Source organism: Lupinus angustifolius, chromosome LG18, assembly GCF_001865875.1.
Source record: "Lupinus angustifolius cultivar Tanjil chromosome LG18, LupAngTanjil_v1.0, whole genome shotgun sequence".
NCBI lineage: Eukaryota > Viridiplantae > Streptophyta > Magnoliopsida > Fabales > Fabaceae > Lupinus > Lupinus angustifolius.
The window spans coordinates 14,604,388-14,630,464 of NC_032026.1; the positions used below are offsets into that span (position 1 = coordinate 14,604,388).

Below are 26,077 nucleotides of genomic sequence, written 5' to 3' on the forward strand. Positions count from 1 at the left end.
GTATAAGGTGAGCTGTTTAGTACCTAACAAAATCGTTGAGATAAATACTAAACATTTCTGTGTTCCCAACACAAAATTAGAACAACAACCCTCTGCACTTTGATGTGACAATGCTAGTTGAAAAACTGTTTTGTGGGGAAAATTGTTGATTCGATCTTCATCCGTAGGTGGAAAGCTTCAAGGAAAGCAGCGAGCCACTAGAAAGGGTGTCTTAAATATTACACTGATTTTTTTATCTTCATAGAACCTTGAAGTATTTGACAAAACCAACTCAAATTCATTCCCGATAGTAGTTCGCAATGCCCTTGTTTTGCCTTGTCATTATTTCTATCAGTGTGTCAAGGAATAAAATACCCAATTCAAAAACGTGTTGCTTCGTAGTATTAACGAACCATTTGTAAAAGGTTCATTGAAAACAGTGACTACTTTAAGGAGCTATGGCTAAAATGATACTTGAGATTTGAAGCTCCAAATATCAGTTAGTGTAAACCAGGAGAGCGAAGGATCTCATTTTTAGTAAAAAAAACAGTCAAGACACTCATTGCTAGCAAACGTAATTTACATGTAAAACAAATATAGCACCTTTACATGCCACCGAAATTTCTGAGTGGCATAAGTAGCAAAATAACAGTTTGCAACATACCATAACGTGTTTAAAAATATATCGAGTGTAATTACATGTCAGGAAGAGAAGAAAGGGTTCACTGCATCCCGTCATCTGTACAAAACTTGCCTTTGGCTGTGACTGGTGCTGTATTTTTTTGAAGTATTTCACCCAAATCCAAAACCATTCCTTATGCTTCAAGATGGAGAAACCCTTTTGAGAAAACCACTCCATGTAATACTTTCTCGAACAATTTCACCTTAATCCCAAAAAATTATAAAATTTCAGTAAGGTGACGGGGTTATCTTTCATTTTTCAGCCCGGGATGCAGCCTGTATCTTCTTAATGCCCCACAAATCCACCAACTTAGATCATTTATCTTGATCCTTCAATATGGGTTATGCAGATAGAGATCCCAAGAAAATAATCCTTAGGATGTCTCATGCACAGAAGACAGGAACAAACCCAGTTGCTGATTGCAAAGACTTCAACCCATCAAAAGCCGTATTTTAAGCTCCTAAAGTTCCTTAACCATTATAGTGAGTTTTCTGATTTTGGGAGCTCTGACCCTGAGGCTGCTGTTGGGAAGCCTGCAAGTTCAGCGGCTGTGTGTTGTAGTGAGCAAAAGGCTGCGAATATAGAGAATTCATCTGCAAACAAGCAACCCAAACTCCCAAACTTTTAATATAAAAAAACTTCCAAAGTTCAGATTAAAATGTGCCCAACAGCAGAGAAATAAAAGTCAGTCAATTACAAAGTGAAATAATTGCAGCCTTAAAATTTATTGTATTGATAAGGAAATAAAAACTGGAGATTACAATAAACCTGGGACTGAAGAACATTGGGATTGGACACATTGAAATGCCCCTGTGTTGCATCATCTTGCAAGGGATCGGCGAATCCAGCCTGAGTGAATAGACCTGGAGATCCATGAGCCATGTAGTCCTGTGAATTGACAGAAAGGAAAATCAGAACAGGAAGGAAGAAGCAACCTAAACTGAGGGATCCAGAAATGCTCATTTGTAGAAACTTAAACAACCTGGGACATGAAATCATTTCCAGAACCAAAACGCAGATACCCAGCTTGAGAATTCTGGTTCAAAAAGTTCCCTGGGAATCCACCTTGTGCTACTTGTGTAGCATAATCAACAGCATATGCAGATTGAGAAGCCTTAAGATAGTCAAAGTGTTAGTAATTAGACCATGAAAAGCTAAGTCGGGAGAAGAGGAGGGGCCAAAATTTTCAGGATCAACATAAAAAGTGCCCCACAACAATGAAAGAAAATAGAAACAGTAAAGACACTGGGTAACAAATGATCAACAGTCATGATAACACTCAGAAGCATCTAAAATAATGATTTTCCAGCAATTGAATATGCATAATAAATTGCAACTGTTGTGGACACAACAAAGCCCTGTGCACCCTTTCCTTGATTAATGACATTGATTTAGGTGTCATAAAACAAATAAAATTGACATGTAAATTGTAAAAACTATCAAAAAAAGTTCACAAACCTGTGTAGAGAAATCAGCAACGTTATACGGAACAAGAGATCCCTGGCTTTTGAAGTCATCACCCAAGAAGTCCTGATGGTAATTTAAAAACAAAATGCACAAAAATGAGCCCAATTTTACAATGAAACAATATCAAGCTTCTGCCAAATTACTGGAAGTACCTGAGACATTCCAGGCACAGAAAACTGATCTCGAAATGATTGGCTCGCCCCTTGGACTGGCATCTAATATGCACAAGAAAAATAGTCAGAACTACCCATGGTAAGAAAATAACAGCGAGATCAAGAAATTACTTATGAAGCTGAAATGGAAAAGAACATACATTATTAGCAAACTCAGGTTGAGATAATGGGCCACCAACAGATGGCTGGCTATTAGGATTTTCCAGAGCCGGGAAGTTAAACGTGGATCCGATACTCCCAACAGATTGCTGTGTACTTTGCTGGTGTGGAAGATGATTGCCAATTGGGGCACCAGTATTACCTCTCCCAGCCCCAAAACCCCGACTCCCTGGAGACGGTACATGAGGAACTGCCCCAACGGGTCCATGTACAGCTCTACGAGATGGAATTGCATATGGTTGAGATTGGGGACCCCCATGAAAAGGATGCAAGGGAGCTTTAGGCAGAGTATAGCCAGCAGAATGCACGCCAGGCTTATGGGTTCCATTTGCTGGGCCAGGAGGCATATAAGACCCTACAGTTGACAGCAAAAGTTGTCATACAGTATAAGAATATATTAGTGATCAAAACATCAAAAGCTCCAGCAACCCAAAAGTGTAAGAGGTGATGAGTTCGGAGAAAAAACACTAAACTTCCAAAATTTACATGTATTTCAATGAGACATAAAGTTAGTCCAGTCCACTAGGGTGGCCTAAAACAGTATTCAGCGGGAGTGGGTGAAATCTATAGACAAATTATGAATTGTATACCTCTTCCACGGCCAGTCCTTCGATCTGAAGTTGCACCAGAACCAAAATTGTCATTAGCTGCAATTCCAGGTCCACCCCCATAAAAAAGCCGCCGTTCATTGTAAATCTGCATCGAAATAAGATCAACCATGACATTTATAAGTAATCTTTCTTGGTAAACAAATGCTCAAACAGAAAGGTGTAGCATAAATCAACAATGAAATCCTTCTTCGCATACTTTCTTGGGTTTCTGGAATTGAACCATACTCTGCTTCAAATTGTTCAAAGGCCCTTCTACTAAGCATTCATGTTCCTGTTTAAAAAATGGGAAGAAAGAGCAGTTTGTTTAGAGAATTAAAATGCCATGGAATCAATCTTATTATGTAGAGGACTTTTACATCATAAATCCTAAAGGGACAGTTAAAAAACATTACAATTCTGAAATTTGCACAAGCATTTTAACTAAACCTCCAGGCTGGGTAGTTAACTGTGCACTATTGCGTTGGGATAGCAGAGGAGGATGGAAAACGGCCCCTCCACGCGAAGTGACAGTGGATCACGGAGCATATGACTGTTGCAGTCTGTTAGAGTGTCCAGCTCTTGCCAGGCAAGTATGCCCATTTTTAAAGAATTAAATACAACCAGTAGTACCATCATATAACACAAACTACCTTATAGTGTGTCAATAAGCCATTCCACAGGGGTTGCTTGCTTAGAACTTTAGGGTTTCCCAGAATAACGATACCATATCTTGCTCGAGTCAAAGCAACATTGAGCCTCCTCGGATCATTCAGAAATCCGATGCCCTAAGAGAAAGCATATAATTCAACAATAGATCCATCAAATGTAAAAAATAAATGCTCCAATATGGAGGCATATGAAGAATGCAAACTTCAAACATGTGCTAGCTCAGATGATCGGTTTACCAACCTGGTGTTCATTACTTCTAACACATGAAAGAATGATGTAGTCCTTCTCCCTCCCCTGAAAAGAATCAACACTGGCAACCTGGAAAAAAAATTACTGCATCACCTATATTGCAAATTCAGAGAGAGAGCATATAAATCATGATAGTATTTGCATCAAAACCTCAATCTCCTTATAAAGTTGCTGTCTGAGAGAACCATTTCTTGACATATGGTTCACAATATAAGCTCTTTGTCCCTCATAAGGTGTTATTACACCAATCTGAACATTATAAAAAATAAAAAAAATATTAATAACCATAATATAAATAATGACAGCATTAGTGTAGCCGAAGTGTTCAATCCACAGTTCAGAAGGTACCTGGCTTGGGACCACACCACTTTTTAAGAAAGTGGTTACAATCTTTTCAACATTTGCAGCCTCAGTCCTATTTATATAAGATGTTCCACTTGCACTTATCTCTTCTTGTCCCATCTAAAAATAGTTGTGAATAGGTAAAAGAATGCAAGGAGTAGGAAACACAGAATCAAATTTATGATAAATGCACTAAAGAAAAGAAAATCATTGATACAATGTCCAATGGATGACAAGAGAAATATATCTACTACAACAAAAGATATCATTCACATACATGATATATGTATTTACAGTACCTGAACATAAAATAACATGGGACGGTTTGGCACAGGCCATGGAAAATCAATTCCTGATGATTGCCTTTCATTAACAGTGACTCCATTTTGCAGGGTCCCTTCATAAAAGCTGTTTGAAGGAAATTCTGAAAGGCATGGATGCATGCGATATTGAACCTGGTAATATGGGAAAATAAAACAAAACCTTAAAGCCATTAAAAACTCAGGCATTAGATACCCCTAGCCTAACGAAACTAGTGAAGCAGCCTGCCGAGAAAGGCAGGGATCACATTGACAGCAGTTGAAGTTATGAACTCACACGAGAAAACTAAGAGGACGATTACCTGCAACCTAATTGGTTTGACACCAAGTAGAACAAGGCGTTCAAAGAGTGACTGAGCTAGTCCAGCACGAGCTGCTTTCTTACACATAATGACTGGACCAAGCTGACAATGATCACCAACAAGAACAACCTAAAGAGAAAAAGCTTGTTAAAAACATCTTGTAAGAGTACACAACAGCATGTACAGCTTTGAGCCACAAATACCTGCTTCACCCCAAGAACCAAAGGAATGAGACACTCAGGTTCTGTTGCTTGAGTAGACTCATCAATAAGCACCTGGGAAAAAATATCAACAGCATAAGAATTGAATGAAGAGTCAAGGATATGACAACTATATATTTCAAGTTGCATGTATTTCAACCTGACGGAACCTAAAATTTGCCAGCCTAGGATCTCCAGCACCAACACATGTACAGCATATCACATCAGCACTTTGAGAAATCTCCCTCTCTGTTGCTCGCTTAAGTGCTTTGTATTTTTTTTCATCACTGCTAGAAAGTTCTCCTGCGATATAAAATAAATAAGTAAATTTTAACCAGTGGATAGTTGCCTTGCCCATTCCAGGAAATAGTTAAGACATAACACCAGTAACAACAACCCAACGAAAGAACAACACACAAATCACAAAAATTATAAGGGAGAATATAAAAACATGATTTAGCTTTCCTAATAATATATCTATATATATATCTATATATATATATATATATATATATATATATATATCTCCGCTGTCTGGCCTAGAGTCAAATAGTTGTGATCACATACTAGCCAGCAGAGAGGAAATCAATTTCATTATCCCAGGCTTAAATAGGTTCATTGTAATAGCTGAGATGTGAAAATGAGAATTAAATACTTCGAATAATTAGGCTGCATAGTAAAATACACCAAAATTAACTGCAAGTGAGAACTAAGCATGCCGACCAAACAACACTTCATAACTTTTGATCAAGAAAAGCCAGACCTTGCTCATCTTTAAGCATCTGTAACTTGTGAAGTTCACTCTTGTCAGATGTGTCAAGATGTCGGACCTGCAAAAAACACCATTCACATATATCATGTCATAATGATCATCATTCAAATTCATAATACTTTAACTATTAGTCATATGCTTCATCCAAGAAGAAAAGTAGTATAAATGAATATTTGTAGAAAGAAATGTAACAGTAACCTGATAGTGAAGTGTTAAATGCTCAACAGGTGAACTCACAGCTTCCCTTGACTTTGCACAAAGCCTCACAACCTTGAATAAAAGGAAAATGTGTTACTGTTGGGTATATTCTAGTGTGAAGTCTCACACTGGATAAGATGAGATGAGTGGGAGTGTTTGTAAGTGGAAAAGACCCGTGAAACCATTGTCTTAAGGTTTTGATTCAAGACAAGGTGTCTCACTTATAAGTGGGTCTTTACTCTCTCATGACCCGATAACAATGAGTATCCTCTATAGTCGAAGCTCCCAGGTCGTGGGTCCAATAGTTACATAGGAAGTTCCCATTTTCATACATAGCGAACTCCGAAAAATAATAAACATCCAAAATACCTTCAATCCAGTAGCGCTTATCTTTTCAGCCAGCTGGTCCACAGCCACATTACTAGGTGCACAAACCAAAACCTGAAAATCAAGTTTGGAGGAGAGGGGACAAGATAAATGAATCAACAGAAGCATGACAGAAAAGCAACTGCTGTCTGGAAATAAGAAAATACCTGTCCCTGTCCTTGCTTGGCCATGTGATATACAAGTGCTGCAGAAGTTACAGTCTTCCCAGTTCCAGGTGGACCTTGAATCAAACTAATAGGTCTCTGGAGAACACTTTTAACAGCAAAAACCTACAAACATGGGAGAATAGTGACTTTAAAGAGCAACAAGATCTTGGAGAAAATATATTATCTTCTTATATCACATACAAAATGATATAGAAAAGTATCTCGGGATTTATTTTGATCTGCCAATCCTTTATATTTGAAGTCATGCATAACAGTGGGTAGTCAATTGTGTGCCATCACGCTGGGATGGCAGAGGAGTGGTGGTTTTCAGCCCTTCCATGTGACGAAACGGTAGAACGCAGCGCAAATGGACATCGTGCTTGCCACGGGTCAAGTAGCAGTGAAATCATGGGTCAGTACCCACCCCAACATTGCTGCAGTTGGAACCCTTGTTTTAAAAGGGAAGGTCACCCTCTCCATGTTTCCCTTATATAAAACATGTTGAACGGCAGCAAGTCATGTTGGACAGCAGCAAGCAAAACATGTTCTGCACATTCCAGCAAAGCACTTTCTGGTAACTCCCATTCCCACTTCCAAACGAAGCTTATGTCCGTCACTCTGTTCTCAACCTCCCATATAGCCACTTCTCAGGCGAAACTTCTTCTCCTCACATTGCAATTGCACAACCATGGCCTCATCTCAACCTCCCACTGCCACACCCACCCCTAAGAGGCTATACTTGTTTTAATTAATAATTATGAATGTGTCTTTAAATTGGTGTATTTTAGAATTTGTGTATTTATATCTGTAGGTTATATTAGTTATATTCTTTTCCTTAGATGCAGTGGCCATCCCGTTACCCACTAGTATTTTTGGAGTCAGCCGCCATCCGCACTTCACTGCCTAGAGTTCACCTAAATATCAGTTTTAAAACATTTTTTATGAAACACTGTTAACCTTAACTTAAAGTTTTGATAATGAAAAAGATTATGGGTGTAATGGATTTTGTAAGAGAATGAAGAAAACTAAGAAGAGAGAAGAGAGAAAGAGAGAGAGCAGTTATTGTAACTAACTCTTAGTTAGTTATTTTCTATTTCTGAATTCTTAATTGATGAGTGCTTACTCAATCCTTTTTATAGGAGAATAGAGGCACAACTGTTTCTTACAATCAGTTTTGCCAACTGGCAATATTAACTACTCTAATATACCCCCCTGAAAAGGAACTCCCCTTTTCCTATGCCTTACTAGAGTACAATGAAGAAACAACAACAAATTTAGATACACATTTTAGTTAGGGACAAGGCATCTGTCACTCTAAGGAATTTTCTCATTGAAAGGAACTTGGATGTTGATAGAGGCTTTGTTAGGACATCTGCAGTTTGATGTTCTGATGGAATATGCTTTACTTGAAGAGCCTTTGATTGGATTCTGTCTCTTACAAAGAACAGGTCCAGTTCAATGTGCTTTGTCCTGTTGTGAAGGACAGGATTGTGAGCCATAGCAACAGTGCTAAGGTTATCACAGAGAACCAGAGGGGTTTGATATTTGTATTGTAACTCTGAGAAAAGAGATTCAATCCAGATCACTTCTTGAGTAGCCAGAGCCAAGCTTCTGTACTCAGCCTCTGTACTTGACCTAGAAATGGTTTGTTGCTTCTTTGACCACCAAGTGACAACATTTGGTCCAACAAAGATGCAAGCTCCTGAGATGGACTTTCTGTCATCAAGGTCTGAGGCCCAATCAGCATCACAGCAAGCTATGATAGGAATAGGAGTAGAAGAAACAGCATGCTGGATGTGTAGACCTAAGGAGGAAGACCCTTGTAAGTATCTCAGGATTCTCTTCACTGCACTCCAGTGCTGAAGCAGGGGTTTGCTCATGAATTGGCAGACTTTATTTACACTGAATGCTAGATCTGGTCTAGTTACAGTGACATATTGCAGAGCACCAACAATAGACCTGTATAAAGTAGGATCTTCAAACTGTTCTGAACCAGACTTGGTTAATTTGCAGGAAGTTCCCATAGGAGTAGGAGTAGATTTGGCAGTGTTCATATTAGCCCTTAGTAGAAGGTCTCTGATATATTTGGATTGAGAGAGAAAAAGGGAACCATCAGTGAGGTGTTTAACTTCTATTCCAAGAAAGTAGTCAAGAGAGCCAAGCTTTTTGAGAGCAAAACTATTGCTGAGTTTGTCAATAACTCTGTGAACTTGAGAGGTAGAGGATCCAGTGACTATAATGTCATCAACATAAACCAGAACAAACACCTTGTATGTAGGAGTAATTTGAATAAACAGAGAATTATCACATTTGCTGATATGAAAACCAAGTTGAGCTAAAGTACCTTTTAGTTTTTCAAACCATTGTCTAGGTGCTTGTTTTAGACCATATAGAGCTTTGTGGAGCTTGCACACTGTGTTTTTGTCTCCACTGTGAAAACCAGGTGGTTGAACCATATAAACCTCTTCTTCTAACACACCATTGAGAAAGGCATTATTAATGTCTAGTTGCTCTAGAGGCCATTTGTAAGTCACAGCTAAGGTAAGAAGGATTCTGATGGTAATAGGTTTCACAACTGGTGAGAATGTTTCAGTGAAATCAACCCCTGGTTTTTGATGAAACCCTTTTGCCACAAGTCTAGCTTTGTACCTGTTGACACTACCATCAGCATTTTCTTTAACTCTAAAAACCCATTTGCAGCCAATAGCATGTTTATGAGAGGGTAGAGGACCCAAAGACCAAGTTCCTAGTTTGATGAGAGCATCAAACTCAAGTTGCATAGCTTGTAACCAAACAGGATCAGCAATAGCTTCCTTAACACTTGAGGGTTCTGTGTGAACTAGAAGAGCTCTAAGCACTTCTCTTGGAACTATAGATTTGTCAATTCCAGATTTGGATCTAGTGACCATAGGATGAGTAGGAGCTATAGTAGTAACACCTTGAGAGAATGTAGAAGAATTTGTAGTATGCTGACCAGGGGAGGAAACAATGGCAGTGGGACTGGACATATGAGTGTTGATAGGGGAATGATGTTGATTGTTTGATAAATCTGTGGGAACATCACTACTTGAGACAATGTGAGAATCAGTGGATGATGAATGAGGGGTCATTGATGATTGAAGGGGAGGACTTGACTCTGTGACATATTGGATAGGATTATGTATGTGAGCAGGAGGAGATTTGAATGACTCAAAACTAATTTTTGTGTTAGAAGTAGGAGAGGAACCAGTAGGAACATAGGGAAAATGTTGCTCATTAAAGATCACATCCTTAGAAACATATAGTCTACCCTCTTTTGACAAGCACTTATACCCTTTATGTGCAGTAGAATAGCCTAAAAAAGTACACTCAATTGATCTTGGCTGAAGTTTATGACTATTGTAGGGTCTAAGTAAAGGATAACAAGAGCATCCAAACACCTTGAGGAACTTGTAATCTGGGATATGTTTGAATAGAAGATAATGTGGTGATTGATTTTGTAGTGAAGGGGAAGGGAGTCTGTTAATTAAGTACACTGCAGTTGTAAAAGCATATTCCCAGAAAGACAGAGGTAGGTTTGCATGATTTAGCAAAGCTAGGCCAGTTTCTACTATATGGCGATGTTTTCTATCTATATTGCCCTGTTGATGATGAGTGTGAGGACATGAGATTCTATGGTTCACCCCTAGAGACCTAAGGAAATTCGTGAAAGGTCTAAACTCACCACCCCAGTCACTTTGGACAGCTTTGATATTGCCTTGGAATTGAGTTTTGACCATTGTGACAAAATGTTGAAACATATGCAAGGTATCTGACTTTTGTTTAAGTAGGTAAATCCAAGTGTGTCTACTATGGGCATCTACTATAGATAAGTAATACCTAAAGCCAGATTTAGAGTATATAGGAGATGGTCCCCACAAATCAACATATAACAAGTCAAAAGGTGTAGCATATACATTTATGGATGATGAAGAGTGAACTTTATGAGCTTTAGCACAACAACAAGCTGAGCAAAAATCTGAGGCAATTTTATTTGAGCAAGGTATATTACAATTTTTCAAGACATTGTGAACAATTGCCTCATTAATTATTTTTAGTTCAAGCACTGTTCATTTTTTCATCAAATTCAAACATCCAAGTAAAGACAAGGAAAATATCTTTAACTACCCCCACCCAAAAACATACTCTAAAAGCACTAATTGGAAGAAAGCAGATAAACTGTTAGGGACTATCTAAACAAAAAACAGACCAATATCAAACATGTAATCTAAAAATCACAACACGATGGAGATAAAAAATGATAGAAATAACAACATACTTGAGATGCATTGAGTTCTGGAAGCCCGGGTGCACCAAAGCGACGAGGCAATGTGTTACGCACCATCTGAACCTCAACTTCATGACCCAATAAATGATGATAAATATACCTGCATGTTGAACCGCAATTGTAAACACAAAAACAAAATGGGAAGCAAAATTGCAGCAAAACAGTCATAATCCTTTTCATGAGATTTCATAAATAGTTAAAACAAGCATAAACATTTTAGAATGTTCTCTATACTGCATATGCTCCAGTTATAAGTTCTCAAGTCTTCACCCTTATAGTTGGCTCCAACACCATCCAATAGACACACAACACTCAGTTACGTGTCATGAAAAGTAAATATAGTAGTATTACTAGTATATATAGTCCAATTGCCCATACATTTCTAACCACACTTCAATTATTAGCAACTTATAGAACTACAGCCACGTCTAGACCAATGTTAAGTAAGCATGTTCAACAAAAATTACAGTCCTGAACGCTACAATCTTCCATTCATGTGGAATGACAAACAGAAAAGAAAACATAAAAATATAAAAGGAGAAAGGAAGCAATACAAGGGGTCCAGACAAACACCATTACATCTGACCTAGGACCAACTTACCCGCTTACACTAGTCTCATCCACAGCAAAGTTTTTCATCGCACCCTGCATCCTATCAAAGCTTGTACTCTTCCAGACAAAATCAACACTGAAACCATGGTTTACATCAACTGGCACCCCCTGCATAAATGAGCTATAAGCACTAGGCAAAAATAAACAGCTTGATGGCAGACAAACAAAAATAGCAAACTATGCTACAACTACCTGACTAGCCCGAAGCTCCAGTGCTACTTCTTCCTGTGCAGTTAGCTTAATCTGAAAATCGAGCAAACAGCATATTACACAATACAATTCACTAATTTTAAAGAAAGAAAACTAAAGCAGGAGATATTACTAAAAGGATACACTTTCCCTTCAATAAAAAAGAGAGGACATATGTTACTCAACACTAGGATAATGGCACATATTAAAATAGTGAATAATAAAACAAAGTAACAGGCTGCATTGAACAGCAACCCTATTACTTTCAAAAAGAAAACAGATATAATGGATGATTGAAAGGCAAGTAGAAATAGAAGTCTAAAAATGAAGGATAGGGAAATTCATTGGTTGAAAATAATTTCCTTTATTATCTTCCTTTGAACTAGTGGGATTAAGGTTTGGTTGTTGTTGTATTATCTTTATTTGACCCATTTATAAACTGTTATCTTTTGACTAAATTTAAGTAGATAGATGTAATGAGGTATTGTTGAAAGTATCAGGCCAAAGAATGAAGGTGGATGCATATAAGGGCAAGGAACCTTTCAGAATGACATAGGCAACCTTCTCCCCTTGAGCTACCCTTTCAGGTGGTATTAGCCCGATTATTCTAATAGGTATAAACAGTCACTGCTTTATTAGCGTACAGACTAGCGATAAAAAATATCCACACATACCACATGACCCACTGACTGCCACGCAGGATGTGCAGCATCACCAGAATAACGTAATCGTAATTCATCTCCAGGTACAAGACGCAACTCATTATCTTCCTACATTGCAACACAGCATTGATTATCTTCAAACAGATATAAAAAAAATTAATAAATAAAAATCGAATGTACAGACAATGAAGAACACAGAATTTACAATTATATCAGTAAGAATCGCACAGCAAGCAAAACATATAATATAATACCTTTGGAAAAACAAAGTATGCAACACGCTTCTTATTAAGACCGATATCCCATCGAATTGTAACGTTGTCCTTGCTTTGTGATTCTTTCATCATCTAAACCAACAAAGCACATATAAGATACTAAAATACATTGCAGAAGATCAGAGGAAAGGAGAAACACAATCATGGATGTTTTCCACAGCTGGAAAAGATCCAAAAGTACAAGTAGCAAACAGAACAAGCTAAGTAATTGAGTAACTAATGATACAAAGTTTTAGAATGAAGCGAAGAAAAAATTACCTTATCATAATCGGCTTCAAGCTTAATAAGAGGTGCGAATACATTTTGATACTGAGATAACAAGGCCAAGTAGAAACTTAATAAGTAAGAGTCAAGTTTAAACCAGATAGTGACATCGTCCACGTATTAAAAACATAAAACAATAAATAAAAAACCTAAGTAGCCAATCCCAGATCAAGGAGCATCCCAGCCAACCCCTCAAAAGTGGGATAGCAGGGATGACCGAGATCGGGATGCATAGGAAAGAAAATAAACAATTTATACTATACACATAAATGCTAAAAAATAGGAAAATACACAAAATTAAAGACAACTAAAAATCAATGACAACTCAAATCTAATAAAAGTACTAAGTAGGTCAAATTTTCAACAATAAGTCAAATAAATTTGAGAAATTAAGCATCTCTAAGGTTTAAAAGTAAGTAGTAAGTACTAAACAGACTACTGGTTTATTCTAAGCATTCAAAATAATATAGTTAGCAAGGTTGATGGCTGAGATGGTGGTGGCTGAGATGATGCCATGGCTGATGGCTAACAAGGTAGGGGTTGAGAGTTGCTCGCCCAAGGTCCAGTTATTCGAATGGGTTGAGAGTTGCTCACCTAGGTCCCTTTTCTCAAATTAGGTTTAGGTGTTTGTCGAAATGACCAAAATGGGACACGATGTTTATAAAAAATGAGGGCAAAATGGGGTTTTAACCTCATGTCCCTTACTCAGGGAGATCCCAGTGTGAACCTGGGATGGGATCCCGGAATTTGGAACTGGGAGTGTGGGATTCAGATCTGGGATGGAATAGCAAATCCCATTTCAGCATCATACCAAACTGGGATGGAATAGCAAATCCCATTTCAGCATCATACCAAACTGGGATGGAATCCAGGGATCCAACTGGGGTCGACAAAAACCATCATGAACACACCTGATAAGCATCTTCATATTTCAAAGCCACAGATTGAGGTTCATCATCTACACCAGGCTTCTCAAGGTCCTCAAAAGAAGCATCGGGGTTTGTCTTCCACAACTCCTCCACCTTATTTATTTGCTGCGCACTTATTTGGCGTGCCCTTAACTGCTCTTGTTCGGATGGGACCTGCAGAAGACAACATTATGGCAAGAATAAAAAAATACAATCTTTAATTGAATTAACACAAAAGAAAGATTGTAACCTTGACGAGCCACTGCAAGAAACACCTATCGTCAATCAAGGGACACCATTGACTAAGGTCCCAATTCATGTCCTTCAATGCATTGACACTCAAGCAAGGCTCACGACAAAGAAGAACAACTACACTTTCAGTCTTGGCAGAAATAAATCCAAGGAGAAACACATTACGACAGCCACAGTTGTAACATTCAAGAATTGTTTCTCCCAATGGACTATCTTTGTGTAGACAGACTTCTTTATGTTTTGCCCGAACCTACATTAACAAAAAAATCAAGCAACAAAGCTAAGCAACATTTAATCATCAAAGAACAATATATATGTGTGTCCTTTCACACAGCAGCAAAAAATTTCAATAGCTATCAATCAACTAGAACATTTTATTTAAAACAATAATGACAAATTATGAACCCAAAGTTCATAAGCATATCTAAAATAAAAACAACTTATCTGTAGAATGCACAAGAACTAGAGTTATTAAATTCAGTGTTGTGAAACCCGAGCCGGACGTCAAACCGGCAGAGGTCCCGTATTAGGTTTAACCGGTTTAAACGATTAAACCGTCCGGTCTGACCGGATGATTTTGTACATAATTAATAATTTTTATTTATAATTATATATAAATGTAAAACTTTATATAATTAATAGTTATGTATAATTATATTGGAATAATATCTGTTTATCTTTTTTTGGACCGTAGTAAAACAAAATATTAGAACATTGTCCCATTTTTTTTATTTTTAAGTGAGTCGTCCGGTTTACTTCCCGGGTTAATCCGGTTTAACTGGGTTTAACATGGTCGGACCGGATTTTTTCCGGTTCAAAGCGGTCCAACTCTCATTCGGTTAAGACGGTTTCAAGTCCGGTCAGCGGTCGGACCGTCCGGTCCGATTCTAACAACGCTGATTAAATTTCAAAGCTAAGAAAAAGGCAAAGGAGATATGCAGCACAAATAGAATCTATGATTCAAGGTGAGTGCATGAGAAATGAGTAGTGTGTTATTCGTGATAGAAAGGTGCCTATCAAGCCAAAAGGAAAATTCTACTTCAGTCATAAGATTGGTGATGCTTTATGGCACTAGATGCTTGGTGATAAAGTGATGAAAAAAGCATTCGTACAGTGGAGACTATAATTTTTGGATGGGTAGGCATACAATAAAAAATAAGATCAGGAGTGAATGAATTAGATGGAAAGCAAGTGGCAATTATTGCGGAGAATATGGTGGGATAGCGCCTAAAATACGTTGGGTGTGCGAGAAGAAGACCAATAGAGCCCCAGATAGAGGATTTGATCAAATGTTAGATGGCTCCATAATTAAAGGGAAAGAGAGACCAAGAAAACCTTTGGATGAAACCACTAAGAAATATTTAGACCTAAATGGCCTACCAAGGGATTTGTTCTATTTTACCAATTGACTCTGCTTTAAACAAATACAAGACGTACAATTAACATATGATTCACTTGAAAATATTGATGTTATCCAGAACATTAACAGTGTTACATTTAGGACTACAGTAATTAATTATTTAAATATTATATTTTGTTTTGTAGACTTAGATGTCTTTTTAAGTTATGTATCGTGCATGAATTGACAATTTGTTACAAAATCTTATTATTAAATATGATTAGTGACTAAAAAATATCATTCTCATTCTAGGACATGATACATATCTCACTGTGATAAATGACAACTATGCTTGGAGAAATGTGTCCAACAGATTGGAAAACATTGCTAATATCCAAGTTTAAAAATGAATTAAAAAAAGTTACTCTAATTAGCAACATGCATAAACCGAGAAAAACACTATGACTATTGGCTCCCTATAGTTTCACGGCAACCTATAAGTCGGTAAATTGAATGATCCGGGTAACAGTTAAAGGGTATAAAAGACTTCAGATTGCTTTTCAATTTGTGTGCATTATAACTATTTTGATTCGATCATCTAAATTGACAGTGTGCAAACAACATAAATCAAAGGAATTGATACTGAGAGAAAAAATGGTCAAGATGTTTATCTTATAAATACAGAAATATCTATCAAAAAATTGATATCTGGTCAAAATGTGGTAGGTGCCTCTAAAGTCTAAACTAACCTCAGTTTCTCAAATAGTCAATTTTATATGTAGCCACAATAGAACCATATGTCCCTTAGAAAGTCAAATCCCTCGTAACACTAAACAACCTGAGGCGTCAAAAAAACTAAGTTGGGATTATTTTTCCCCAGAGCTTGAGTTCCTGGTAGAAGAGGATTCAACCAAAAAACACCTTTCTGTTGAATTAACTATAAACTCAACTGTGCTCAGGATTTTTTCATCAAACTCGTCCGGTGCATCTAGCACTAGGTCGTGGAATAATTAACAGCAAGCAAGCATCCTTAGATAAGGGGAGGGAGTACATTCCGTGATACTTAGGTTTTGAACTCAATGGGTAAGAACTAAGAACTCAGACCTCATGCCTGGTACATGACCAACCAACCACAAGCTAAGTTGAACCAATATAGTCTGAGTACCAGTATCAGTATGGATAATAGTACACAATATGGCGGAATTTTTACAATTGTTCTGCAAGGTTTTTTTCTAAACAAACTGATTTCAGGTAGTCCACAAATATCAACAACTCTCCCTACTTTTCACCCATAATTGAAATGTAAGAATATAAATAATAACATTGCTGGCTTCTAGACTAGCAACTTTCTGGCTTCTAAGCTAACAGCCTATCAAAGTTCTTAAATTTTCAAACACACACTGCATCAGAAAGCTTAACATCACGTACCAAAACTCCACAATTTCTAAATGCCCCAAGTCCTCCACTAACCCAAATTCCCAGAACAAACAAATTCAACAACAAATTAAAAAAAAAGGCAAATGCCATGATAAGAACTAACCAGGTGATTTACAATATGCGATCCAGAAGTGTTCCCACGTGAATTACAGAACCATTTGCGACACGACGGCACATTGCACCTCACAACACACGCTGGATTTGAGACACCACAATACCTGCAAGCATGTTCAGTGAAATCTCCCTTACCATACTCAAAATTATCATCATCACCAGTGTCCTCAAAATTCAACCCGCTCATCCCCGGCACCAGCGCATCCACCATCTGGCTATTCCCTCCTCCGCCACTGCTTCCAGAACGCCCCTTCGTCGCGCTCCCCGGAGTTGTAGAAACAGGAGAAGCATCAGAGTGGTGATCAGACCCAGCTCCGCCACCACGCTCAGAGGGTTCAGCCAGCGAACCAGAGGGCGTGGGCCATGACACCGGTGACCTAATCGGGTCACGGAACTCCGGGTAGTCGAAATCCTCGCCCTGAGTGTTGAATTCGAGGAAAGTGTAATCGTCGTTGCCTGTGTCGGGTTGCGAAGCGGTGTCGAATAAATTGCTCTGTTGTGAGTCCATCGCGTTAGGGTTTCGGAATCAGAACCGCGCGACCTCACGAGTGTGTTGGGAACCAGGGTTTTGAGATTGTGAAGATGGAATGAGGGTTGTGAATTATGAATTGCGATTGTGATTAGGGTTAGGGTTGGGAGTGAGGGAAGAAAGAGGAATAGAGAGGTTAATTTCGCCCTTTTTTCTTTTCTTAATTAATAAAAGCTCGCTACCTACGAGGAGAACTTGGAAATAAAGGATATGTTCCTTTCGAAAATTAAAGGTAAAGATATTTGATAATTTTATGTTTTTCTCGATCAGAATTAATTTTTTAAAATATGTGGTTGTCAATCTCTTAATAATTATTACTTTGGGATTTTACATTATTACATTAATTGAGATTTGTAAGTATCTCTCTTAACTTATATTACTTTTAGTGGACTGTGTTACTATAATGACACCTTGTTGGTAGTATAAAGTGATTTGATTTATATAAAAATCTATCTCTCTATACTTGTAATTCATAGGTATTTTATCACAAGTTTGTGTTTAAGTTTCTAATATCAAACTTTAATAATTAGTGATAATGATGCTTTGTGAATGACTTTTTATATAGTGAGCTTTAACTTATTATATTCGTCTTTTTAATTTGAAATTAACTTCATTTATCATTCCTATACTTACAAATCAACAGAACAATAAAGGATGTATGGTATTCTTAGAGTTTTTGTATTTTTTTTGTCCCCTCATTGAAAGCTCTAAACAGACAATAGCACAGAAAAATAATCTTATAACTCAATAGATAGTATACTTAAAAATTAAACATTATATTAGAAGCTTGAATATTCTTATTTATTTAAATTATTTTTGGAACAGCCATGATAAATATATATATATATAAAACATAATTCATAAGAATTTGCACTAAAATTAGTTTTTATTTGGAAAGTAAAAAAAAAATTATACTACCAACACATCATCCACGGTTGATTATTGATTTGTATCTGAGAGTCAACAATGGTTAATAAATCAATAAATGATTTTCTAACAATATAAAAACACTTACACTTATGTATACATATTAAATTCTTAGTTATTTAAAACATCGAACGAAAAGATATTTCACAATCAAACAGAGTTTAGTGCATCATAATATTATAGCTGGATTTGCCCTAAATTTGTTTTTTTAGCTTTCAAATATACAAAAAATACTAAATACATAATAACAGCCTATTATTCATCTTTTATATAGACTAGTTGAAGAAAATGTTTGAAAGAAAAATAAAATTAATATTTGGAAATTTATGATGATTATTAATGAAAAAGAAAGAGTAATTTGGAATATGAAAATTTATATTAAGGTAGTTATTTGAAATTTTAACTTTATATATAATTCAATATCTCATTTTTATTTGTAGTTTTGACTTTTTATCTCATTTTGTATCTGTCAACTCGCATTTTTATTTTATACAATTTAATATTCAATTTTTATGTATTTAATTTTATATAATTAGAATGTTTTTTTATATTTAAAATATTTTATATTATAATTTTTTGTTGCATATATTTTAAATTGTGATTTTTTATTAGAATATCACATTTAATGTTAGAGAGGTAGTTTCAAATTTGGTGGTGGTTATGTAGGATTATATGATCGTTTTATATAAATTAAAAATATTAATAAGAGCAAAATATGAATATGTAAATTACACCATGGTGGTGGTTACACCATATTTTAGTGTATAAAAATATAAATATTAACTTTATATATAAATATAAAAGTATAAATAATGTTTAGCAAAAAAAAATATTATATGCAACAAGGGATAATGTTTAGCAATCCCCTATTAATATATACCCCTTGAACATATATTTATTTCATGAAAGCTTACTCAAATTTGATTTTATTCCTAATTGTCTTTTGGTTATTTAGATCCTCGAATGTTCTAAAATTTTCATATTCTGGCTAACCATCACTGCTACGTAACGTGACCAATTTTACCTATAAATACAAGGTAGGATACAACATACTTTATGACCAATATACTATTTCCTATTATAATAATCTCCAGCCTATATTGCTTCTGGGAACTTCCCATCTAGTCTCTCTCTATCCCATTCTGCAATCTGCAAAATAAAGTATGAATGATAAATCCAGAATCAAATTTACAATGTAAATAAAAAAAAACAATTATTTAAAAGACATGTTGATTTGAGTTTGCAATTATTGGCTCACCCATTGGGTTGGACACGATGACTTAACGTAAGTGTCAAGCTTGTTGCATTCTGGTGCCTTTTCACCCTTCTGGTTAATGCATCTGATTACATACAGTATTACAATTAATGTGTTGACAGTGTAAAAAAACTTTAAACTCTTAATTTCTAAATCGAGAGAAAAGAAACATGATATTAATTATTATACCTGTGATACTCAACATATTTTACATAACAGTGTTGGTAACTACTCCCTCTTAATTCACCATCCTTTTCAGGTGCACCACATTTGTGTACCTTATTATTGTTACTAGTGTTGGTTGAAGAAGGAGGAGGGGGTGGAGAAACAGTGCCATATTCATGAGCAGGCCTTGGAGCTTGTTCACCACGCGCCACCTTGTTGACATCTCTGGCCCTCATTTTGTCATGTGGATCCACCGGCGCTGATGCTGACATTTCTGCACGCTACTCTTTTCTTGCTCTTGCTGTTTCAAAATTGGTGTGGTTAATCGGTGCTTAGTGATGTTTAAACTTGGACATGGTGAGTGTAGTAATGCCACGTTCCAATGAAGAGACACCTGGTTATTTCGTCACCTTCTCGTGTCACACACTCTTGCCACTTCTCAATACAACACGTTACTACAATAGCTGTATAGATATTCAAAAAGTTTTCTACATTTTCCATTTCACTTTATACATTGTGTATGCAGGTTATATTGTAATCATTTTTATTTTTTGTAGCAAACTTTGTAAACCAACCTTAACAATATCCTTTTATTTAGTTGGTAACCAAAATATCAAAAGTTTAATTTTTTAGAGTAATATTTATAAAGAAATTCGCGATCTAAAGAAATTAGTTATTTACCAAAAAAAATTATCTCACTTCATAGACATTTACCAATGACTGGTTTACACATGAAAAATTAAGGAAAGAAATGTTGAGGAAAAAATTGATTAGAAAATATAGTGATTTTCTAATTGTCTGGTAGGAGTAAGCAGGACTCAGCCCAACAGGGCGGAACGGGTACATATAGCGTTTTCCCGTACTCATATCACACTACTTTACGAGTACATGTACGGGTAGCGAGTATTTATAGGTAGCCCATGAGTTTTTAAGTTTCAATATATATTTATATATTTTATATTAATGAATACATATAAAATAATTACGACATGAATAATAAAATTTTATTTACATCTCGAATTTATCATATATTTTGATCAGTTATAAAATAATAAAACATAGATAATATATAATTATAAAATAATAATAAATATGTAATATATAAAAATTATTTAATTAAAAATAAATTTATAAATATGCGGGCCGCAAGGCGGGTATCATGATATTCACTCATATATAAGTTATTTTTACGGGTACCTGTTATGGGTATTTTAGCGAGTACCTACATGACGGATATTTTTGTCATCCCTAAGCTCTACTCATTTACCCGGTATGATCTAACACGAATAGGGTCGGGTCTCATCAAGTTTAGGACTGAGTTCACTTCAAATATTAGACTCGGTCAATATCTAGGGTCGGGTAGGGACCAAACATGACTTGTGTCGACCCATCTCATGGTCACTCATTCATCATATTTATATGTCTCAATTTATATTACATATTTATAATGAGTATCATTGATTCTCTAATTTTTTCATCATATATACCTGATTAATAATATATATATATATATATGTTAAATTAGTAATATATATATATATTTTTTCATCATTTTATATGTTAAATTACATAATCATAATAATAAATAATAGCAGTAATACTTTATCTAAAATGATTATGCATCATATACAATCAAATATAGGGTTGAGTTCGGGTTTAAAGGTTGATCCGTCAATATTTGGGTCGCTTAGCTTTGGGTCTAGGTCCAGATTAAAAAAAATGATTCGACCAACACTTATGGTCGGATAAGGACAAACCTTAACCCGTTCCAATTCACACCATGCTCACCCCTATTGTCTCATATGATAGAAAATTGAAATAAAGTGAATAGGAAATAATATAATTATTAATAATAATGACATTTTTGTACTATCAATAGTATAACATCACCATATAAGAAAGGAACTAATCTATTTCATGGTATGTGACTGTACTCTCAATAAGTGTATATCCTAGGAATCGAACCCTTGATGTTTTAGTCTTTATGTAGATCTAGTCAGACTTTACACTTGTTTATTAATAATGACATTAACATGCATTTGTTGGTTTGTCTTCTTTGTAATTTTAAGAAATTATCAATATTTATTATAAGTGTGACCGCTATGAAATACAATTTTTTGAAATGTATAGAGAGTTGACAATAAGAAAATTTGTCATTAATTTTCTCGGATATGAATATGTTTTCTCAAAGTATGTCTTATACAATGTCTTTAATCAATGAAAACATGTCATATCAATTAAAAAAATATTCACTATTTTTTCTATTTTTCCTTCATCATATCATTAGTTTAAGATATACTTTGGGATAATCGAACTTATTCCAATTTTATCCACTTATTTTCCTCCTAAGATCGGAGAGAAAACACAATGATATGGGTCATACATTTTTTCCTTCTTTTTTAATTCGCCTCACTTTCTTTCATTCATTTTTCACCTCAACTAAACATAGCTTATGTGTACTCTATCCCTATGTGAATTCAAATTTTCAAATATAAGCTCTGGTCTATTTTGTATTGTTGCAACTTTAAAAAAATTGTGAACTTCCCTAGAAAAATAACCGTGATTTTTGTCTTTATATCATTTCTTTAACTCAAATTTAACTAGAGATAAAAAAAGGTTTTTAAGAGAACATTATACTATACTTAAAGTTAAAATCTAAATAAACTTTTGAATACAGGGAATCTCAAAGAAAAATATATTCTACAAGTAAACCTAGCTTAGCCCGTTATTATAATATTTGAAAATTAAATTATACTATTTATGTTCTCACAGAAAAAGCATTACAGTTGAAATCCACATATGCTTAGAAATAATAATGAGATGATTGAATAATTGGAAAGTGGTGGTGGTTGTTGTTGAGAAAGTGAAACGAAAATGGCGCCAGTGTCAGCTCTTGCAAAGTACAAGCTTGTGTTCTTGGGTGATCAATCTGTTGGCAAAACCAGCATTATCACTCGATTCATGTATGATAAATTCGATAACACCTATCAGGTTTCCATTTCTTTCTTCTCAGATCCACCACTTTCAATGCGTTTATTTTGATCCACAACAACAACAAAATCCTGCTTTATCTCACTTAATTATTCTCCATTTTTTGTATCTCAAATTCGGATCACATACATGTTTTTTAGTCTTAAGGAGATCAATTTCACTAGATCACGGTTTTTTCATTAGGATCATGGGTTATAGTAGTTGTGTTGTTGATTTATAAATACTGTTGATTCTCCATCAAATTCCTGGACCATATGCATTTCCATTTTTGTACATTGATTGTACATTTTTCTTCTTCTGCTTTTTTGGCTTGTACTAACTTATTTTGTTTTCATTTCCCCCTAAACAGGCTACAATTGGTATTGATTTTCTATCAAAAACTATGTATCTTGAAGACCGAACGGTTCGGCTGCAGCTGTGGTAAGATGTGGCACAATCATTTTGGTAATTTGTAATGAAAGAGGAAATGGGAAATAATGGTGTTAGAGTAGAAAATGGAAGGAGAATGAGGGGTGGGCTAGCTTCCCTATAATTGTTTGGTATGAAGAGGGGAAAGGGAATGTCAATAGCCCAATACTTCTACTGTAATAATATAGTTTTGCTATTCTTGGTTAATGGTGAAATCCCACCTAGTGGGATAAAGACTCGATTGTTTTTGTTGTATTGGTTAATTTAATGTGACTATGTGAGGTCCATAAAGTTTGATGTGTTTAATCGGCAATTTTTAGGCTACATATATTAGCGATATTCCATTCCTTCACCATGTTATATTATTTTTTAATCCTTTTCCCCATAACATTAGTTTTCTTTCTTGTTGTGTGTGATGTGTGGCCACAGGGATACAGCTGGACAGGAAAGATTTAGAAGTCTTATTCCGAGCTACATTAGGGACTCCTCTGTTGCTGTCATTGTTTATGATGTTGCAAGTATGCCATTTAGGATACCTATTCCTTTCTTTTTGCTGCTTTGACAATATAAAGTAGTTAATTTATATAGAAAGTTTTAAATGTTTTAGCCATATATTAGTGAACTTCTTGTTTTTATGTTGGACATCAAATCAGAAAATTGTTCATTTTTTACATTCCAGGAAGCAGAATGCCCCAATCCCCACCTATTTTTTCTGAATGTATATTACATCAATGTGAGTGAATCCTAGGACTCCTAAAACCTAGGGAACAGAGACATTCCTCAGGTACAGGAGGTGCCAATGCCAATTAGCTGAAACATTGTCAAGAACCAAAACTTTCTCTAACAGTGCAGCCTGTTATCCGTAGTCACCTTCATGGATCTCTCTGGATTATTTTATCCATGTTTGCATAATTTTTCAGGCAACCAGAAGACTTTGAAGGTTGCATTCTGATTATTCATTATTCTTATGATACAGGCCGTCAAACTTTCCTAAACACATCAAAGTGGATTGAAGAGGTGCGCAGTGAGAGAGGCAGTGATGTTATTGTTGTTCTTGTTGGGAACAAAACTGACCTCGTAGAGAAGAGGTAATATATAGTCAATGGTAGAAAATGGTTTCCTCAGATGGCTTATAATGTCCTCTTTCATGGCATGGCTCTTTTGTTTTCAGTTATACTACTAATTCAGTATTTTCAGGGCGTTTTTTAGTTTCTATTTTTCTTCAATATATTTATTATCAGATATGTATGATGCATATGAGATAGATGGGGCTGGGGGAAAGGAAGAGAGAGTGAGGGACAGTGGAGAAACTGTTATGCACAAACTCTATCCTATATGGCCTCTTGTCCTTTTATTATGGTTTCTTAAATTTCCTGGAAAGATCATAAAAAAGTGAAATTTTTTATTAAAATTTATTGATGATCTCCATTATAAAAACAATATTGTTTCTTGACTTGGAGAACTTGGAAAATGCTTCACTGTCTGTCCTGACCAGTGCACTCAGAAGGTTCTTTTTTTTAAAAAAACAAGTTGGGAGGTCTCTATTACTATTCGAGATGAAGTCTTAGGAGTTAGGAATTAGAATTAGCACACAGACCTTATTCTGTGATTGTCCTACGAAAGTGAGAGCTAGATTTTCTCTTAGGCTTCGGTTGCTTGAATTTTTTGGCCCTTGAGATGTTCCATGTTTGTTCTGAATTGTTGGTTTGAGGTATTTTCTGCATGAGTGTACAGGCAAGTGTCTACAGAGGAAGGGGAAGCTAAGTCTCACGAACTAAATGTCATGTTTATTGAAGCTAGTGCCAAAGCCGGCTTTAACATAAAGGTAAGCCTCTCCCTTTTTTTGCCATAAATATGAAGTAACTTGCTTGTTTACCATCAGCCTGAAATAATTAAGACAAATTTATGTTCATTGGGTGTTGAGTGCATGTATTTTTCTTTCTGTTTAACCTTGGAAGAACAGGTAAAAATTTCTTGTGTTGCATTCCTATAATGAAATACTGGAATTGGTTCAAATGTAGAATAGTAGATCACATCCATATGAACTATTGTAGTAGGCGTGATCTCCTAAACCGAACAAACATATAAACGCTAGAAGCAAATTTTGTTAGGCTACCAATACAAAAAAACCCTTTTTAAGATGAAAACTTAAACGAATGGGCATGCTGCAGTTGCAATTGCTTTCTGAACGCCAACTACTTTTGTTACCACATTACCTTCATTTTCTTGTGTATAGCTAGATTTTATGCATTACCTAGTTCTGACTCATTGTGTATTGCATCACCAAATCTGTATTTAGGCACTCTTTCGAAAAATCGCTGCTGCATTGCCTGGAATGGAAACTCTATCTTCCACAAAACAGGAAGATATGGTTGACGTAAACCTAAGATCTTCTGCAGGCAATGCTTCTCAACCTCAGTCCGGTGGATGTGCTTGCTGAATGTGGCTTCCCTGTCTTGAAGTTTTGTATCTTTCTGGTTGTTGCTATTTATTTTGAAATGTATTTGCCTCAGATTTGTAAAGGTTCATTAGTGCTTTATCTCTTAACAGATTATAAGAGAAAAATTAGAGAAAGCAAGCGGAACAACCCATATTAATACAGCTGTTTAGGTAATTTGTTGAATATTCATAATCATTTATTTTATTTGGAATATAAGCATAGACAAAATCACTTTCTTCATCACTATTGTTAAATGCTAGTTCTAGATGCCCAATTCTCCCTGTGAGTTGTGACCATCTCAATCGACTATCCTATTGTCCTTCTCATTTTCTCAGGTTGGGAACAGATTGTTAAAAGTCATTTTCCCTG

General features: G+C 35.7%; 3 protein-coding genes across 3 annotated transcripts; 1 reads left to right on the top strand and 2 right to left on the bottom strand.

The window, feature by feature from the left end:
- Window positions 636-17,710, bottom strand: LOC109332606 (regulator of nonsense transcripts 1 homolog). The gene is made up of 29 exons (XM_019567591.1): window positions 16,983-17,710; window positions 14,102-14,353; window positions 13,855-14,025; window positions 12,938-12,988; window positions 12,659-12,751; window positions 12,417-12,512; window positions 11,746-11,796; window positions 11,543-11,661; window positions 10,933-11,041; window positions 6,636-6,758; window positions 6,472-6,543; window positions 6,103-6,174; window positions 5,896-5,962; window positions 5,293-5,435; window positions 5,136-5,207; window positions 4,933-5,061; window positions 4,610-4,765; window positions 4,317-4,430; window positions 4,119-4,217; window positions 3,960-4,037; window positions 3,701-3,835; window positions 3,268-3,342; window positions 3,051-3,156; window positions 2,442-2,815; window positions 2,281-2,343; window positions 2,120-2,191; window positions 1,644-1,775; window positions 1,430-1,549; window positions 636-1,254 (listed from the first exon to the last, which is right to left on the bottom strand). The coding sequence occupies exons 1-29, from the start codon at window positions 17,499-17,501 to the stop codon at window positions 1,132-1,134; spliced, it is 3,786 nt and encodes a 1,261-aa protein (XP_019423136.1). The 5' UTR covers window positions 17,502-17,710; the 3' UTR covers window positions 636-1,131.
- Window positions 19,319-20,234, bottom strand: LOC109332611 (putative cytochrome c oxidase subunit 6b-like). Its single transcript, XM_019567596.1, has 3 exons — window positions 19,894-20,234; window positions 19,708-19,789; window positions 19,319-19,598 (listed from the first exon to the last, which is right to left on the bottom strand). The coding sequence occupies exons 1-3, from the start codon at window positions 20,139-20,141 to the stop codon at window positions 19,545-19,547; spliced, it is 384 nt and encodes a 127-aa protein (XP_019423141.1). The 5' UTR covers window positions 20,142-20,234; the 3' UTR covers window positions 19,319-19,544.
- LOC109332609 (ras-related protein RABH1b) lies at window positions 22,675-25,973 on the top strand. Its single transcript, XM_019567595.1, has 6 exons — window positions 22,675-22,860; window positions 23,210-23,280; window positions 23,698-23,786; window positions 24,245-24,356; window positions 25,003-25,093; window positions 25,568-25,973. Exons 1-6 carry the CDS (start codon window positions 22,744-22,746, stop codon window positions 25,706-25,708), a joined length of 621 nt encoding a protein of 206 aa, XP_019423140.1. The 5' UTR covers window positions 22,675-22,743; the 3' UTR covers window positions 25,709-25,973.

What these genes read in the sequence shown, in the direction of transcription:
- LOC109332609 (XM_019567595.1), top strand. Translation starts at nt 22,744, where the DNA reads ATGGCGCCAGTGTCAGCTCTTGCAAAGTACAAGCTTGTGTTCTTGGGT. An exon ending in AATTCGATAACACCTATCAG is followed by an intron (nt 22,861 to 23,209) that starts GTTTCCATTTCT and finishes CCCCCTAAACAG; the next exon opens with GCTACAATTGGTATTGATTT. An exon ending in ACGGTTCGGCTGCAGCTGTG is followed by an intron (nt 23,281 to 23,697) that starts GTAAGATGTGGC and finishes GTGTGGCCACAG; the next exon opens with GGATACAGCTGGACAGGAAA.
- LOC109332611 (XM_019567596.1), bottom strand. Translation starts at nt 20,141, where the DNA reads ATGTCAGCATCAGCGCCGGTGGATCCACATGACAAAATGAGGGCCAGA. An exon ending in AAATATGTTGAGTATCACAG is followed by an intron (nt 19,790 to 19,893) that starts GTATAATAATTA and finishes GTATGTAATCAG; the next exon opens with ATGCATTAACCAGAAGGGTG. An exon ending in CATCGTGTCCAACCCAATGG is followed by an intron (nt 19,599 to 19,707) that starts GTGAGCCAATAA and finishes TTTATTTTGCAG; the next exon opens with ATTGCAGAATGGGATAGAGA.
- LOC109332606 (XM_019567591.1), bottom strand. Translation starts at nt 17,501, where the DNA reads ATGGACTCACAACAGAGCAATTTATTCGACACCGCTTCGCAACCCGAC. An exon ending in CGCATATTGTAAATCACCTG is followed by an intron (nt 14,354 to 16,982) that starts GTTAGTTCTTAT and finishes TTGTTAATGTAG; the next exon opens with GTTCGGGCAAAACATAAAGA. An exon ending in TGGAGCTTCGGGCTAGTCAG is followed by an intron (nt 11,662 to 11,745) that starts GTAGTTGTAGCA and finishes TCATTTATGCAG; the next exon opens with GGGGTGCCAGTTGATGTAAA.